General features: G+C 34.4%; 1 protein-coding gene across 1 annotated transcript in view; it reads right to left on the reverse strand.

The window, feature by feature from the left end:
• Positions 1-2,006: 2,006 nt before the first annotated feature.
• PROS1 (protein S) overlaps positions 2,007-18,369 on the reverse strand; it is a 60,395-nt gene continuing 44,032 nt past the window's right edge. The window contains exons 10-15 of the mRNA XM_010966441.3: positions 16,791-16,980; positions 11,834-12,001; positions 10,365-10,533; positions 7,616-7,764; positions 5,346-5,571; positions 2,007-2,416 (exon numbers count right to left, since the gene is read on the reverse strand). Of these exons, the coding sequence (XP_010964743.2) occupies positions 2,256-2,416; positions 5,346-5,571; positions 7,616-7,764; positions 10,365-10,533; positions 11,834-12,001; positions 16,791-16,980 (1,063 nt within the window). The 3' untranslated portion in view covers positions 2,007-2,255. The remainder of the gene's footprint in view (positions 2,417-5,345; positions 5,572-7,615; positions 7,765-10,364; positions 10,534-11,833; positions 12,002-16,790; positions 16,981-18,369) is intronic.

Consider the following 18,369-nt stretch of genomic DNA (forward strand, 5'->3'; position numbering starts at 1 on the left):
AGACAGATGAAATTCATAAATAAGCCTCTTGGAGCCCCTATAAAGATCACCGCATGTTGAAAGGTTTCTGTTTTTGATGGGAAATGTGAAGTTGATTCCTATAACTGTCCTTGTATTTGGACGCAATTAAATGAAAATCAGAGAACTTCTCCCTAAAGAAAATTTCTTTTTCCCTTTCTTCTTTTTTTCTTTTCATATACTTTCAGTTTTACTACTCCCTTGCTTTTTTTACAGCAATGTAATTATCAGTAGTTCCTTGTTGTAATTTGTCACCCACACAGTACATGCTGATAACCAGGAGAGAAGTTACATTCAGTAAGTTGATTTAACACAATTTCTGGGATGTGTCAACACTCAATACATGTTACTTTTGCTTTTCTTTACTTTCTGAGCTTCAGGCTACAACTCAACCGTAACTACTGATCAAATATTTCCGTTATCTGTCTTTTCTAAAGAACTACTGCGCAGCATATAGAGTTGCATGTATGTTAGTTATATAATTTTATGTTCTGTTCAAAGACTTGATAGAATACAGATATTATTCATATAAGTTGTCAAAATATCATCAATTAATTACGTCTCACATGATGTAAAATATCTATAGTGGAAAAAGTTTATTTTCCAAAGCTGTCAGTGAAGCATCTGATACATTCCTAATGTGCATAGTAGGCTTAAGAGGGAGAAAACTGCCACTTGAAATGCATTACCAGCAAGTACAAAGCAATCTTACCTCCTTACTTCAAAGACACAGCATTACAAAAGCACAACATTAACTATGTCCCTCTGTGGTTATCCTTTTATTAAAATCTATTCTAGTTTTCACAGTTCCTTCTGTCCTTCAGCAGTAACATTCTGGCAACTTACTCTGGTAATTAAAGTTGGATTCAAGAAAAATTATGAGCTTCCACATTATTTATCCTCTCATTCATTCTTTCCATCATTAGGTTTTGCTTTTTCTAAATGGTCACTTGTGTGACCCACACAGCCAAATTTACGGAATGTACCCATCCCAGGTTTCTATACCCTTTCTAACACAATCCAGTCTCCCAACCTCATAGAATCCAATTACTAACCAGCAAGATACATGTGCTGCTCTCATGAAAATCTGTCCCACTTCAGTAAAGCTACTGGTTCAAATGCTAAACCAGGTGAAAAAAAGATAGTCAAAGCTGGTCGCCCTGAAGGATTGTTCTGGAATAAAGCTTTAAAGCCTTCCACTCGATTCATGCTTAATAGGCCACTGTCTCTTCTGCCATCATGAGAAAAAAATGAAAACCAACAGCATCTGCTGTGATCAACAGTGTCACCGGCAAAGCCCAATAGCAATTCCCAGGAAATAAAAACAGAATCTGAGTAATAAAATAAAGTCTAACCTTTTTTTTCCTTTGTGCTTAGTCTAGTTTCACTTGCTCACAGGGCGCTGCATGCAGAGGTCTTGAACCTGGCCCTTCAGACCAGAGTTCCTCGTGTGAAACGGCAGCGCCCAACACCTCAGCTCAGCGGGCTGTGCAGAACCTGCTGGTCAGGACCCTGCCATTCAAGATGGCCGCGACGGGCCTGAGCCGCTGCGCTGCAGTCCGGGGCATGAGCAGCATGGCTGTGCCCATCCCGCGAGAACTCCGGCCCTGTCCCGCGAGAACTCTGGCCCTGCCCTGCTGAGGAGACCCGCCCACAGCCTGTCATGGGGTGGCGGCGGGGAGCGGGAGAGCGTGTGCTCACACCGCTCCATTCTCTGATCTAAGAATAAAGATTTCCTTTGCTTCTGAACCGAAATGATGTCATTCTACTGGCATGGACGACACCAGGAAAAAGGACTCTTGTTGGGGGCTGACCTGAGAGGGCTAGTAACAACATTATTTAGTCAAATGCACTTTTGTTTGGGTTCCAACAAGGCTTTAACTTCCCTGCCTTACCAGAAAAATAAATATTTAAACACTAGTTCATGATGATCAAATTAAATCTTACTTTAACAAACATAAAAATGAAATCTCATTTGTAACAAAAAATTCAAATTAAAATTTTTGTTTCATTATTTAATTTCTAGACAGCAACAGAGGTAAAAAAAACTTTAATGTGATTTACACCACAAGAGAATCTTGTTTTCTTGAAAAAGGATCTTTTTAAAATTCCAGGGAGGTTAAAGTACCACAAAATTATCCACGTCTGCACATTGCAGGTAAAACCCTTCATCTATTATTGAAACACAAGCATAATTACACACAGGAAAAAGATAGTATCAGCAGAAAAAAGATGCCTTAAGTATTTTTTGTGTTTTTCCAAACTGATGGACATGAGTGAGCTCTAATATCATTATGTTTAGAAATGGCTTCATCCAGATCCAACTGCACACCATTAATGTTCACTTCCATGCAGCCATTATAAAAGGCATTCACTGGTGTGGCACTGAATGGGACATCTGTAAAAACAAAATATTAAAATATTAGCCCAAGACTTTTAGTATCTTATTTGCTTACAGTTAGAGGAATTATTCAGACTTCTCATTTCCAACCAAATTCTAATTTTAAAGGAAAAGTTAACAATGCAATTCCATTCAATAAATTCATATTAAGTGACTCCTGTATATGTAAGGTATTGTGCTCAGCACTGAATTCACCATATCATGAGCTCCTCTGATTTCATAAACAGTTCCACCCAAACCTCAGATAAATAAACATACTTTAAAAGGAGTAGAAAATAGCATATTCTTACTAGTAATGTTCTACTTTATTATTTTCTCTTTAAATCTGACCAACAGTTTAAGCATTATTAAGTCATTGTTTTCAACTCAAAATTATAGCTACTTGGAAATCTTTAAATGCCACGATAAATATATCTCTTTTGTTATTGCTAGAACAAAAGCAGATTTCTATGTTTTCCAAAAAAATAGCGTCTTGCTGAGCACACAATGGCAGGTCATGATAGGGAATTCACTTTTATGTAATGTTTGGTGTTCTAAAAAACAACAATTTTAATAATGCTTCAATGAATAGTTTAGTGCCTTTGGGCCTTTCTACACTTTCACTCTCCTTATCAAACATAATACTTAGGCAACACCTCTATGGTTCATTTTCAAAACATCCATCTCTCTACTTGTGTCCTCTTTTTTTGGCATCTCATCTCCATGAATCTGAATTCCCAATGGATATTCTTGAGTCCTTATTCTTCCTCCTTATTACCTTATGCAAAAAATGTATACTTCAAATTTTCTACTTCTAACTTGCCAACACACTGAATAAAGTCCATACATTTCTATGGGCTCATAGCATTTTTAAGAAACCCTTTCAAGTCTAGCTGAGTATCATAGAATATTATAAATATCTGCTATTATAAATATCCTCAGAATCATCAATTTTCCCAGATTTTTAATTCATAACATACAATTTAACATACCTATTTTGCATATAAATTAATGTTACTCATCCCATTGTTCACTCTCTCAATGCCTCCATTTTCAGTTATCCTCAAGTTTCCCTCACTCTTTTTTCTAAATACACCTTGCCTGAAGTCAGTCTTCAGTGCTATTGCCAAATTCCTGGAACCACTGAACTTTTGATACTTTTACTTCTTTTGAACTCCTTCATTACTTGTTTCATTTTCTAAAACTGCATTCAACTAATGTGTGAATCAGGTAGTAAGGGAATTTTAATGTAGAATTCATTCATTTGAACCATAATTATACTTCCTCGAAATTAACCACATTAACGTAACTATATCTATCTATGATCTATTTATAACTTTTATAGCCAATTTAATTCTATTCCCCCAAAACCCAGATGAAATTTCCATATAGAGGAAATGAATACACTGAGTAGTTAAAGTAATTTAATGAAAGTTACCAGAAGTCTAGACATCAAATTCAGAATTCTCCCCATGAGAATGACATGTAAATGGTATTTGAAAATACTTCTGAAGAACTTTCTGCCTCCACTTTTTTGCCATGTAAAGTACAATGCTGATGCCCATTTCATATTTTCCAATATTAAGTTAAAGATAACCTATTTTTCCTTCGATTTTCCCATCCTGGTAAATGGAATCTTCACCCATGCAACTGCTCATGCCAAATACTCAAGAGATTCTTTGTTTCTCACATGTATCTCCAGCCTATTCATTGTATACTATCTCCACTGCCAGCCTTAGTCCAGCAGCAACCTCAGCTTCCTCACCTGTAAAATGGAGATAACAACAGTACCTACCTCACAGGACTGTTTTAAATGAGTTGATACATTTGGCGCACTCTGAACCATGCCCAGACTGTGTATCATGCACTAACTGATGGCAGTATAGTTTTCACTACTGTTATCATTACTGCTTGCTCATCTGAACTACTTCAGTAGCCCCCAGCTCAGCCCATTCACTTGTTCTTCCCACCTGGCCATCTATGTCCATCATGCAGGGGGATTTTTTAACTGCATTATTGATATATCAGTTCCTTGTCTAAAACTTTTTAATGATTCTCATGACTCTTATAAGACGCAGGACCCTGAACCAGGTCAACAAACCTGCCACCCATTCACCAACTTCCCAGCCTCCTTTTGCACTACCATCCCTCTTGCTCAATACGCTCTCACCATACCACACTGATCTATATATTCCTCAAGCATGTCAACTCCCTTTCACTTGGCACACACATGGACAATTTTACTTACATACATGCTCCAATCCCCACCCTCATCGCCTGGTTAAATTCATTTAATCTTTCAAAGATCAGATTTGTATCTTAGCCTCTCTTCAGAGAGTTTGTTCCTGGCTCCCACAACCAGACCAAGTTTCCAATTTCAGGATCTAAAAGCAACCCTCACTTTTCCTTCATGGAAATTATGACAATTTTAATTTTTTGGATATTTTCCTAATCACTTGTTTAATATTTGCCCCTGCCACTGGATTGTAAAAGCCTAAACAGCAGACATCATATCATTTGTTTATTACTATGTCCCTGCTGCCTGGGACACAGGTTCTTAATAAATATTGACTGAGTAATGGTTGGATTGAAGAATAAATATTAAACTCACAAGATAATTGTGAGGATAAAATGATATAATAAATCCTTTCTGTATAGGATCATCAAATGCTGCAAAATTTGGTTAGTTACAGTTCACTATTAAAAAATAAATAAATAAAAATGCACCAATAAAATGTCCACGCAAGCCCTCAGAAAAAGAATAATGGATGTTGGGATTCTGACTTCCTTCTGATGCCCGTTTACTACAATTTATATGCTATGCATATATATATATATATATATATATAGACATACAGCTGTGGTTTTACCACAATTACATATTTAAAATACTATCAATTTCATTAAAAACACACTTTTTAAAACTGAAGAAAAAGTAAGCAGATACCTGGAAGCCCACCCAAGTAAGTGGCCAATGTTCCTTGCATTGCTTTGTCCAAGATGGCAAATTGTCCTTGAAAATCTTCAGAGTAGATGCTACTTTTTTTAAGTTCAGTCAACATCTCCAAGTTGTTTCTATTGACTCTGATTTCCAGATAGAATTGTTGACTGGAACACAGACTTAAGGCCTCTAGCCGAGCTATTACCGTATTTTCAACAGATACCAGGATATCCTGAAGAACAGAGCAAAGACTCAATATTAGTGAGTACTAATGGTAATGCCACTCAACAGTGCCTTTTTAGTTTCCAAAATTCAAAAACTGAATTTCAATTAGGGGGGAAAAAGTACAATAGAGCCTTCAAGTTTAATGAAAAAACTACTTGTTATTATAATAATCATAATTTTAGAATATATATTAGTTTTACAAACTCCAAGTTTAGCTGAGATACAAATGTATAGCAGGTTTTGAAAATTCAGTACATCGAGTTGTCTCACCAACAATGGGAACCTTACATAGTGTCTTAAGCAATATATTTCTGCTTATGAGCCTTCCTAATTTCAATATTTACATATGAAAAAGTAAGGAGTTGAATCACTCTTTGTTGGAGAAAAGACTTGGAAAATTTCAAGTGCTTTAGTAAGCACATGCCAGCAAGACTGAAAGGTTTATTTGTGCCACACAAGCAATCCTGTAGACTTGGAACAAACTGAGTGAAGTCTCTGAGAAAGAAAAACTAGGATCGCCAGCAGTAAGCTACAGAGTTATTTACCAGAAGATTCTCAAAAAAGAAAATATATTTTCTGAACTTTTAAACTGCTGATACACTACACAACTCAAATTGCTGAAAGTGACCTACGCATATAGCTTACATGTGTGTAGAGGAAAAGTAAAAAGACAGAGAAAATAAAACCAAACCCAGGGAGACGAGTGTTATGACCAGATAGTAGAAAAATAGTCTGAAATGTTTACTTAGGAATCCAAGACACCCACGTTAAATGAAGTCCATACTTTCCAACTACAGGTTATTTGAGGAAATCTGTTACTGTGTTACACATATCCATATTCTAAACTTATTAAAAGTCTTAAAGATGGGCAGCTGAGAAAATGTTCTAGAATGATCAATAGCATGAAGAGTAATGTTATGAAATGTTTTACATAGGCCTTGAGATGGCAACTTGATATGCAAAAAAAAAAAAAAAAAGCCATGAAGACAAACACAGAAAAGATAAAATAAACTTCAAAGATATGGCAGGCGTTAACCTCCTCTACTGCATGAATGTAGTGTTGAAGGTAGGATTTCCATTTTGTTTAAAAAAGAAAAAGAAAAAAAGAAGCAAACAAAAAGCTGAAATCCAAACATAGTAATGTCCTGTGGTCAACCGGAGATAAAAACTCAGCAGAATCTTTTTAGGTTGCTTACAGTTAACCACCAGAAACTGCCCCCATCCATCCTTTAAGCTGCAATCAGCACTCCTTTTTATTACTACAGGCATCAGTCAGTTATACGTGTCTTTCTAAAAGCTACAGAGAGCATCTGAGCCACCCTTGGCACAAACGCAAGCTTCTTGCTGTAACTTGTTGGAACCCACTGTGGATGACACATGGACAGAATTATTAGCCTCTAATAGAAGGTTGAATAATACAGATCTTCCAATAAATCTCATGTTTCCTTTTATTGAAGAGTTTTTCCTGTTCTTCTTCCTAATTTCAAAAAAGAGTTTCCAGAAAGAAACCAAGTGGATTGGTTTTAGGTTTCTCTAGTCTTTCTTAATTTACTTAGGGGAGAAATGATTAAGAGTACCAGAAAACACAAAATATTATAATTAGGAACTGAATATTTCAGAGTGGACTGCAGTCTGACTCACTTCTATTTTGTTAGTACAAACTCCCATGACACTTCAAAGACTTGGAGTAAGGGTGGGTCTCTGTGCACTGAGAGAAGGCTCCAAGCAGGCCATGTGTGAAGCTGCCTAATCTTAGCTGTAGAAGCAAGAGACTTTCCCATATTCCCCCCTTACTTCTTGGTTCAAATCTTGGAAATAAGGCAGCAAAAAAGTAATAATAATGAACATTTTTTGAGTCTTTAATGATGTGCTAGAGATTGTGCCATATATTTTATATAAGTTATTTCATTTAATCTTCAAAAGAGCATGGATAAATACCACCATTCTATCCATTTTACAGATAAAAGCAAAGAAAAAAATTAAAAATAAGGATCATATCATATCAGATAAGATCAGATCATACCATATTTAAAGGTGTAGAGTAAAGTTACCTGAAAATTTTCAGAGGTGGAGTCCACCAAGGACAAGGCAAAGGGCACTGTGTTATCAGAAACCAAGGCCAACATAACACCAGTGCCCGCTGATGGGCGAATATTCAAGGACACATTCATTTGCCAAGCCTCACCATTGGATACAGTCTCTGTTTAAACAAGAAAATAGAAGCAGGATCAAAGGACTCCTTAGATGCATCAGAAGGAATTATTACAATCTTACTAATATCTCAAAGCCATCTCTGTGTGATACTAAAGATTTTAGTTCTCTTTCTCAATGATCTGTATAACCTAGGCAGAACAAAACAAAAGAAAAATATTTTTTTAATGCAGGCAAGAAACACACAAATGGAGCCTCAGTCTTTTGTCCTTCTTCCTAGAAGAGAATTCTGGATTGTGGTGTTTAGGATTATTGTGAATTTTCCGTTTGCTCTTTGAACAGCTTTTCTTTCTGTCTTATATATTCTCCTATGCTCAAATCTCAGAGCAGTCATACTTTAAAGTACTCACCAGAAGGAAATTCAACAAATCTAGGGGCGAGGGTATAGCTCAGTGGTAGAGCACATGTTTAGCATGCATGAGGTCCTGGGTTCAATCCTCTGTATCTCCATTAAGATAAATAAATAAACTTAATTACCTTCCCACACCAAAAAATGTTTTAAGTAGGGGAGAGTATAGCTCAGTAGTGGAGCATGTGTTTACCAGACACAAGATCCTGGGTTCAATTCCCAGCACCTCCATTATAAATAAATAAATAAACAAACAAACAAACAAACAAACAAACAAACAAATCTAATTACCTCTCCCCCTCCCAAAACAAACAAACAAAAAAGCAAATCTATTGCAAACCTTCTGAGGAAAAATGTGGGTATAGCTGCCACTCCCACCCCACCAATCCTCTTTCATATAGAGGTCAGGTTACAAAGTGGGCAAGAAAAATATGATCTCTACACATAGAGGAGTTGGATAGTTTGATAGCAGAGAAATACTCTGAAGTCAACAGTCAGCTCTAAAATTCTAATAGGAACTTTCCGTGATTCTCTCGTCATAATACTTAAAATTCTTCTGAATCACTAGGTTAATTGTCTACCCCACTAGACTTCAATCTCTACAGACCTCTACTATCACTGTTTTCCACAGGAGTCACTTCTCTACAGACCTCTACTATCACTGTTTTCCACAGGAGTCACCAAATATTTGTTGAATTAATATGATTTCAAAATAGTTTGATTCCTGAAAATATTAGTTCACAATCTGAATGAAGTCTTCCTCATCTAATATAAAGTAATATGTAACTATAGCCCTAATAGCACTTTGAGGCTTTGAAAGCATGAATGTGAATGGAGAGAATACTTTTCTTTTGACAAGATGTTCTTCCATTTAGTCACATCTAATACTATTACATTTTTCACTATAATCCTTTAATTCCCACCCAAAAGAAAAAAAATATACATATAACCATCTTAAAGTAAGTTAATTTACTACAAGATATTAACAAACTCAAACTAAAATGAGCATGCAAATGTACAGAAATTATAATGCAGCATTAAGTATTAATTATAAAGTAGGTCACTTTCATGCTATCCATTAAATAACTAATTACTTATGAAAGTAATTTTTTACAGGTATAATATAACTCTTATTTTCATTTTCTCTTCAGAGACTTTTTTTCCTTTGAACAAATTATTGTGGGCCTAGTTTTCTCCTATATTCAGTCATCAACCCAATTAAAACTTTTTTTAAAAACCTTCATATACAGAACAGAGCTAAAGTTAAAGACATTGTATTGATTTATGTTAAGAAATAGTGTTAAGCACTAGTGTTAAGATTCTTTCTTAAAACTGCAGTAATACTCTTTAAGGCTGCAAATAAACACATTTAAAATACCATTTTTCCTTAAAGCAAAGATATCAAATTAGTGCTAAATTTATAATGCAAAGAGTTAATATTAATAGCTCAAATAATGAACTCCTAAAACAGAAAAAGACAAAGAACCCAACAAAATAATTAAGATACACAAATACTTAATAAACATATGGTGAGATATTCAACTTCAGTAGAAACTGGGATAATAATTAAAACTAAAAGATTTACTCTATTTACTATATTCAACATCTTGTAGTAACCTATAATGAAAAACAACTTGAAAACAAATATATGTATGTGTATGTATGACTGAACTATTATGCTGTACACCAGAAATTGATATATTATAAACTGACTATATTTCAATAAAAAATAAAATAAATGATCAGATTGAAATATGACACAGATGTTGGAACTATCAGACAAGGAATTTAAAATAATTATGATTAATAAGTTGAAGACTTAGGTGGAAAGGATGGACAACATGTATGAAGAGAGGAAATTTCAATGGAGAGGTGGGCACTTTAAGAAAGGATCAAATGGAAATGCTGGAAATAAAGAGGAATCCTTTTGATGCATTAATCAGTAGACTCAATACAATTGAGAAATTGGTGAACCTTATAATGTCAATTAAATTTATCCAAAATTAATCAGGTTATGTGCCAATAACCATTAAATAATAACATTGGCATATTCAACTATCTTTCTTCTCCCAATATACTGGGAAATTTTCATAAAATATACATAACAGTATGAATAAGCCTAACACTATGTCTGGGACACAGTAAGCACTCAATGACATTTACTGAAGGAGTCACTGCTGTGTATCAATGAATAAATTTAGACATAAATGAGAAAAGAGATAAAATGGAAAATCACTTACTATAATCTATGCTAAATTGAGCAACTCCAGAACCAGGATAGTAGGAACCCTTCTCCACAGTGACAAGACAATGCTTATTTTGTTTTTCTTGAATAATTTCCTTTACTCCTGAAGCTCCTTGATTCATCAAATTCCAGCCTCGAATACATCCATCTAGACGAGGGTTAATCTAACAAATTAAAATATAGATCAATGAATGCATTTTAAACTTAAAAAATACAGACTCATAAGTGGCTTACCTTGATTATAAAGGTTTTCATTTAAAGGGAAAATCTTTTCTCTGATGACACTTAAAAATGTTTAAAATATTTTGATTTTTATCTTAAATTTTTTTCAAGGTGTCCTTCAGATGGGCGGTCTTTTTCAGTAAAAGTGCCATCACAAACCTCCTCTCGGAACCTGATGATTTTTAATACCTCAAGCCTTACCTACCTCTCCCGTATCAGCCAGTTATTAACTTTTCTGCTCTCAAGTAACATATATGCCTCTAGCTGTGGCCCTGGGTTCTAAGCTGCTTTCTGTTTTTCTTTAATTGCATTTACAATTTAGGTTTGTCTTGCCATCAGAAACTAAGCCTCTTCAGGAACAAAAGTGTATGCATTCTTTAGTCTCACAGAGCACCCAGCAAGACTCAAGACATGTAGCCATTTCATAAATAGTTGATCCTTTTTGAATAATTTATTTTACTTTTAAAATGTCTTGATTTATCAATTTCAAAGGACAGGTATATTCACTCTGACATGAGTTAACTAATTCAGGTTTTATATCATATCACAGAAATCCTTTAAAAGTTAAGGTAACTTAAAGATGGATATAAAATGGTAAATATTTAAGTTAAATCAGCAAGCATAAAACTGGCAGACCCATGACTTCAAATGAAAATTAAAACTCTTCAAGGTCAGTGATTGGTCTCCTTCAAGAAAATTTTTCCACAGAAGTTAGACAAACACCATGTACAGAAAAATCATCTACCATATCTAACTTCAATTTATGACAGGCTACAGTCATATTCCCACCAGAGATTTTTCTTCTTAAAAAGTTCCACCCTATGTGCTCTTCTTATCTCCCCAATTTTAGTCCTAAAATAGACCTAGGAAAGCTCTTTGATTGGATTCTACAAAATAATGTATTTTTGGACTCAAATATATGTATTTATTTGTTTAATGGCTAAGTATGGACTCTTTTACAATGTTAACATTGAAGTGAAGCCTGGAGAATCTTTAAAAATCTACTTCTCCATGAGTAATGCTGGGAATTTAAATGGACTCAAAAACACTACATTCATTTTATTACTTCCTTAACATAATTTCAAGGGTCGATAATGTTCATTTTACACGTTCAGTTCAAGTTGTCACAGTTGGTATGTTCAACAAAATAACTTCTTTTGACTCTCAGAAAAACACATTTTCAAATCTATTACAGACAAAAGGAATTCATCCATGATGAGTGATATAAGCTTGTATCATTACCGGTCTAATAAGTGCATTCTCCACTTTCCGAGGCAGTCCTGCAAAGTATACTTTGGTTTCTAGAAACCCATTTGTAGGCTTAAAAAGGCTTCCAGGTTTATTTATATTCATTACAGCTTCTTTAGCTATTTTTACACTAATACTATGCTCTAATTCTTCCACAGAGACCTACAATTGAAAAGACAAAAATTATCAAGTAATTAAACATTACTGCACTTCATTTGCAACACTAAGATTGAAAAATCCTGTTATTATTCCAGTACATAATTTTCCAAAGTTATCATTTTAATGTAGTTATCAATTTTCTTGACTACATTTGAAATGTCAAATTAGTATAGAGGTGATAAAAATGTGTTTTAACGTGATAATACTTGATCAACATTAAATCAACACCATATTTTCAAAGTTATTTTTAAAGTTTAAAGTTAAAATAAATATTTTTCTGTTAAACACCCACTTATAATATATATATCTTTCAACCCCAGTCAGCCATAAAATTAACAGTTTTAAAAAGAAAGTGAATCACTCTACAAAATCTTGGAAAGCTTTTAAGTGCTCTTATTCTGCAATTGTCCGATAGTACAAATAAGAAATCACTAATGTAAATAAATTTTCCATATATATTAAGAAAAGTTTGTACATTCAGCATTTTGTTTATTACAGACAAATTATTTTTATTTCAAAATTCAAAAGTAGTTGAGGTCTTTAGGAAGCACAATACATTAAATTAAATTGGGTTGTTCCAATTTTGAAAGTAGTTTGGGTTTTTTAAAAAGGTTGGAAGTAAGTAATGGCAAACAAACAAACAAAAATCCTGCCATAAAGGCAATTTGCAGAGCCACTGCTGTAACCTCATGTAAAACTGTAGCACTCAAAATGCAAATTCTTCATTTACTACATTTACTACTCAATAAGGAAAGACAAACGACAGGCATATTAAAGCACTATTACAGGAAGGTAAAAACTATGCTCTAAAGGAGGATAAAAGGTAACATTTTAGGTTTAAAGGTGGTCAAGGGTCTGTCCTTAATATAACCAATCAGTATCATCTTATTCTAATGATTATTCCTCCTTGAAAGAGGTTCTTAGCCTCCCGTACCTCCTCCCCCTGGCTTGCTTCTCCTCCACACTCTTACCATGCCTTCTCATCTCTTTGCTGGATCCTTCTCTTCTTCTCAATCTTTATAATGAGCTCCAGAGCTCAGGCCCCAGGCCTTTTCCCTCTAGTCATGCAAATACTTCAAAATAGGGCTTTGCTGCCCTACTCTGGGGCAAATTTGGGAGTGGTGAGCACTTACAGTTGGCACAGTGAGTAGGAGGTATGGTGACATTGCAAGAGGCTAGACACCCTGCAATATGCATGATAGTCATGCCAAATAAATAATAAAATGTCCACTATCCTGCAAACCTTCTGAACACCCCTACTAGATATTCATGTAGGGTATACTCATGTATACAATTAACTGTGTTTGTGTATATATACATACAAAATTTTTGCTGCCCCGTTTTAGCATTCACTGAATTTTTCTAGAATGTAATAGTCTTGTAAACCAAGAATGGATTGATGTTTGTTTCATTTGGATCTTTACTAAGATTTTCTCACCATTTTGGAAAATTACTATTACTGATGGCAACACCATTTATGCACTTATGGTATTTGAGTTGCCAATACAGTGCCCCAGCATAAGTCTTCATCTGTAGTTTTCATGTTATTCTACGTATAGGAGCAAGTACTATACTTGAACAAGTACTATACTTGAACGTGAGCATTTACATATTGGAATATATGTTATTTATATAACTTACCTTCTTGTTTCTATAATAATTAGAGCATTATGCTGGATGTGGTTTAAAACCACAGATCGACAATACTAACTTCATGGCCTTTAAAGCCCTCTTTACACTGAACATCCAAAAGTTTTTATCTACCTTAAATTGAAGGCTGAACCTTAAAAACATCCAGAATCAGACCACTTCTCACCACTCCCACTGCCAACAATCCAGTCAAAGCTGCCATCTTCTCTCCATGTGTTATTACAATAGTGTCCTAATCCCATATGCTCTTGTATCCTTACTCTCTCTTGTCTAGTTTCCACAAAAGCCATTAGGTCCTGACCAGGATTATCTTTTAACATGCAAATTAGATCCTGTCACTTCTTGAAATCATCTAAGGTCTTTCTACTTGGCATAAAATCCAAGTCCTCACTACCGTTCTCACACCCCTACATGATCTTATTCAAGACCATATTTCTGACCTCATTCTCTGCTATTGTCTCCCACTCTTACTCCATTGCATCTACCCTGACCTTGTGTTCTTCCTCAAATATAACAAACACACCTTCTAGCCCAAGACTCTACTTGCTGTTCACCTGGCACAGAATTATTTTCCTCCTCCCCTCCCTCAAATTTCTCGTGGCTGAGCCCTCCAGTCTCTGGTCAGATGTGATCTCATCAGAGATGGCTCTTCTGATGCACACACACCATCATCATTCTCTATTGCCCTGCCTTGCTTTTCTTTTTTCCTCAGAGCATCAATTACTACCTGACATATCTATTTGTTGATGCATGTGTGGTCTTCATCTCACCACCAGTAAACAGGCTCCATAGGAGCAGTGATTTGTTTTATTCACTGTTGCATCCCTACCACGTAGAATAAGGAATAGCACATAAATATGTGCTCAATAGATATTTTGTTGAATGAATGAAATTATGATACAAATTACATATTTCCAACCAGTATTAGGATTATACCCAACTGTGAAATATAATAATCACTTACAAAGTGGCAATACTTATTTCTATGGGTTATAGCCATTGTAATGACTTAATTGTGCATTCTGTCTTATTTATCTGAATTACAAAACAATTCTAAGTTATACATTTCAATTTTAATTTCTCATTTCTTAAGTATTTTATTTGAAATTAAAAAAAAACTAAAATTAGTGAAACAACTGCTACAAGTGAATAGTCCAGTTTATAGATTAATTTAACAACTTCATTATTAATTAAAATTAAAATGCTTACTTAAAATGTTTATTTATTTGAAATAATTTCTGTGCCACAAAAATTTGTTTGAAACAAATTTTACATTAATAAACCATCAAGATTATAAGCTAGTAAAAAATCATGCAGTAATATTTAAAAAATAAAATATGTGGAGAAAAGAAACCCCACGTACAGGGAGGGGTGTTAAAATGCATAAATTGTTAAAATATGGAATTACAATTTAAAGAAGAACAACTAGCACCAAGTTTATTACCAGATTAACGTTTTTCTCTGATTTCTTAGTCCTTAAATTTTATTTTTCACATATTGCATTCAGTTTACAGGGGGAGATTTTCATTTAAATGTTTTAATTAAAGCATGGGCATATCATTAAATGATAGTTTCTTTTTAACAAGAATCATAAACATCAGAGATGAATGGAAATGAACACCTGCCTTCCGTCTAGCCTGCATCCTACCTTTAACAATACCATTCATGAACAATTCTTTAGTAAACACTACCTACAACTCATGATGTTAACTTCACAGGTAAGCATTTACCTTCTTCTTTATACCTAGAAATTTATCTAAATTCACCTTCAAACAGCTGATATTTTCAATCTGTATAAACTCATTGGAAAAAAATTCTATCTTTGCTTTCTTTTGCTGAAAAGTGATTACAGTGATTTTAGATAGGTGATTCAGGAACTGTGGGCATTAAAGTGTACTCTTCAGCACACTGGAGGAATAGCTGTATGCACCAAATATTCTAGATACAGATGCAGTAGGAAAGATCTATTAACAAAGCTACACTAACAAGCATCAGAAGTCAGAACTTTAGTGACTTCTCTAACAATTGCATATGATCCAGTGAAGACACTATTCTTTTAGGGTTAGAAGCCCAAAAATCCATGGCTGCGAAAAGGCAGATAGCCCCCTTTTTGGTGAACCACAGCTGTACCCAATTGTTCTTTATTAACACCTCAACTGTAACACATTTCACATTACATTGTATCAGTTCATAAAGCAGCATCAGCTACTAAACTGTGAGGACCTGAGCTCAAGAGCAAGGACAATCTCTTGCTACAGTTCTAGTGCCTTGAACCCAGGAACTTAGCACTTTAAACATGCTCACTAAAAGCTTATTGAATATATGATTGCAAGAGTGGCCAAATACAAGAATGAAACAATTTAGTGATGACTTTATATGATTGCTCAACCGAGATCTCTCCTCAGCTCCCATAGGCTTAGGAAGTATCTCCTTTGGGCCCAACATTCTAAGGTGAAGCTGACCTTCTCCCAGCTGTTCTCTGCTGAAAGTAGCAGTGACTTAACTGCAGAGAAGAATTCTCCCCACTGTAGACTAATAGTATCCCTTCTCCAAATAATCCTTTCTCCAAAAACAGGTCCATTTTAATACAGTAGATTAAACTGCTGCTTTGATTATTAAAATAAAGGGTCATTATGTAAAAATGCTAGTTTCTAAGCACTATGATTAGTACCAGCTAGTGCATCCTGTTTGTATAAATTGATTACATTTATTTGCTAACATTTAAAATTAAATTAACCCTTTTGATTTTGTTACTGTGTGTATTTCTCTTTCATGTTAAAGATATTGATGGCTATCCAGTGTAGATGTCTTTGATCAGTGCTGTCTTTGCATAACCTCTGATCTGTCAGGGCAATATCACTGTTCATCCAATGATAGCCACTAAAAAAGGTAAAAAGTTGAAGACAAAGTAGTTCAAGCAAATAGTTGAAAACAACTTCATTTATGTGAAATCTGAAATATTTTAATAGAGGTGACCATTTCTCAGGCTGTTTCAGGGATTTACAGTGTGTAGGATATACTTCACACATCAGATAAACCCAAATCCATTTTGGTTTGGTATCACTATTTTAAAAAATTATTAATGATTTTATACAAACTGCATCAAAGTGGAAAGAATCTCTATGAATTCTGCAAAACATACCATATTCCATAGACCATTATTAATAATTTTGCCTCCAGTTGTTATTTTGGTTGTATATTCATTCTTAAACTGAATTTCAATCTTTCCATCACGAAGTGCAATCAGGAACCAAGCTGAGTGATCAGAAGATTCTGCATACAGGATAACACCTTCTGAATCATATGTCCGGAAATCAAACTCAGCTGAAAATCTAAGCAATGGACAAAGAGAGAGCCTCAGTAATGAGAAATATGGAAAACTATCTTATTCTTTTTCTCTCGTACTGGCAAACAACAGTATGTTGAAATAGTCAACTATTCTTTCCCTGGAATTAACAAAACAGTAGGGCAGAATTAGGCTGTTCGTGTATTATCTCTGGCTACATGTATGTTTAAAATCAAGTTGTATTTTCTTGCTTATTCTTGGAGAATTTTTTTCCCAATGAACAGATGCTTTGATAATTTTCTATCTTTTGGCATTTGTTTTGAAGGCATTCTTTAAAATACTGGAATTAACAGACACATACAAATAAATATTAGGCATATTGTCTCTCTCCTGGAGCCTTTTACAAACTATGACATTAAGATTCTTTTTTTTTTTGCTGTATCCATACATGATTAGTAAAAGATGTTACAATTTTGTGACTGGTTTATCCATCAAAAAGCATATTTTCCCTATGATTTCACATATGTCAGGAAGGAACCACTCACAGAGACATACAAGATAGCATCTGGATGATTGCAAACATAATTAAGCCTTTTTGCATGGTAAGGAAGTCGAAAACTTTTAAATATTAGCTTAATTTCAAAAACCTTCCAAAACACTAACTGCATAAATCACTACACTAGAGTATACAGAAGGAGAGCTTAAAAGATAAAATCATGTGTTTGGGGCTATCTGAGCTCTGCCAATGCCTGTTGCTATTAAGACTGCACATATATGTAGCTACTACGGGGGAAGAAAAAACTCAAGGATGCTGGACTGAAAAATAACAATTTTTAGATACTTTAATGAGATTAAAGGCTTTTAGGATTCTTTAATGAGAATCAGCATTAAAGTTTCCAAGGGACCAGCAAAGCAAAATGATTGAAAAAAGACACAGGGAATAGGAAAAATAATTGCATAACTATGAGTCATCTGAGTTAAGTTAAAATAAAGGTAATTTAAGTTAAAAAGTCAAGACTTCAGATAATTACTAAATAAGGCAAGAAAGAATCCTATACGCTTTCTTATTCCATATACAGTGGTCATAGTAACAGAGGTGCCTTTTGCAATAGGGCACAAATCTACCTCAAGTGGGACAAAGAAAAAGTGATAGAATAAACTTTTAAGTCTGCAGAATTCCAAGAAAATATTATAAAGAGATAAAGTGCAGTAAACTATGTTGGACAGATAACAATGTAGTAGGAATTTACTGAACTCAGATTATATTAAAAAGAACCATTTTGCTTGGAATAGGGACTTCTCTTTCATAATCATCACATTTTGCTGTGGTGAAGAATGTATTATCTTGCTAAAATCCAAATCTGTGTATGCTCTGGATCTTCCAGAAGTTGATCCTATTATGGAGATAATTTCCTTCTTTTTGTAAACTCATGCT

The sequence above is a fragment of the Camelus bactrianus genome, chromosome 1 (genome assembly GCF_048773025.1).
Source record: "Camelus bactrianus isolate YW-2024 breed Bactrian camel chromosome 1, ASM4877302v1, whole genome shotgun sequence".
Classification (NCBI taxonomy): Eukaryota; Metazoa; Chordata; class Mammalia; order Artiodactyla; family Camelidae; genus Camelus; species Camelus bactrianus.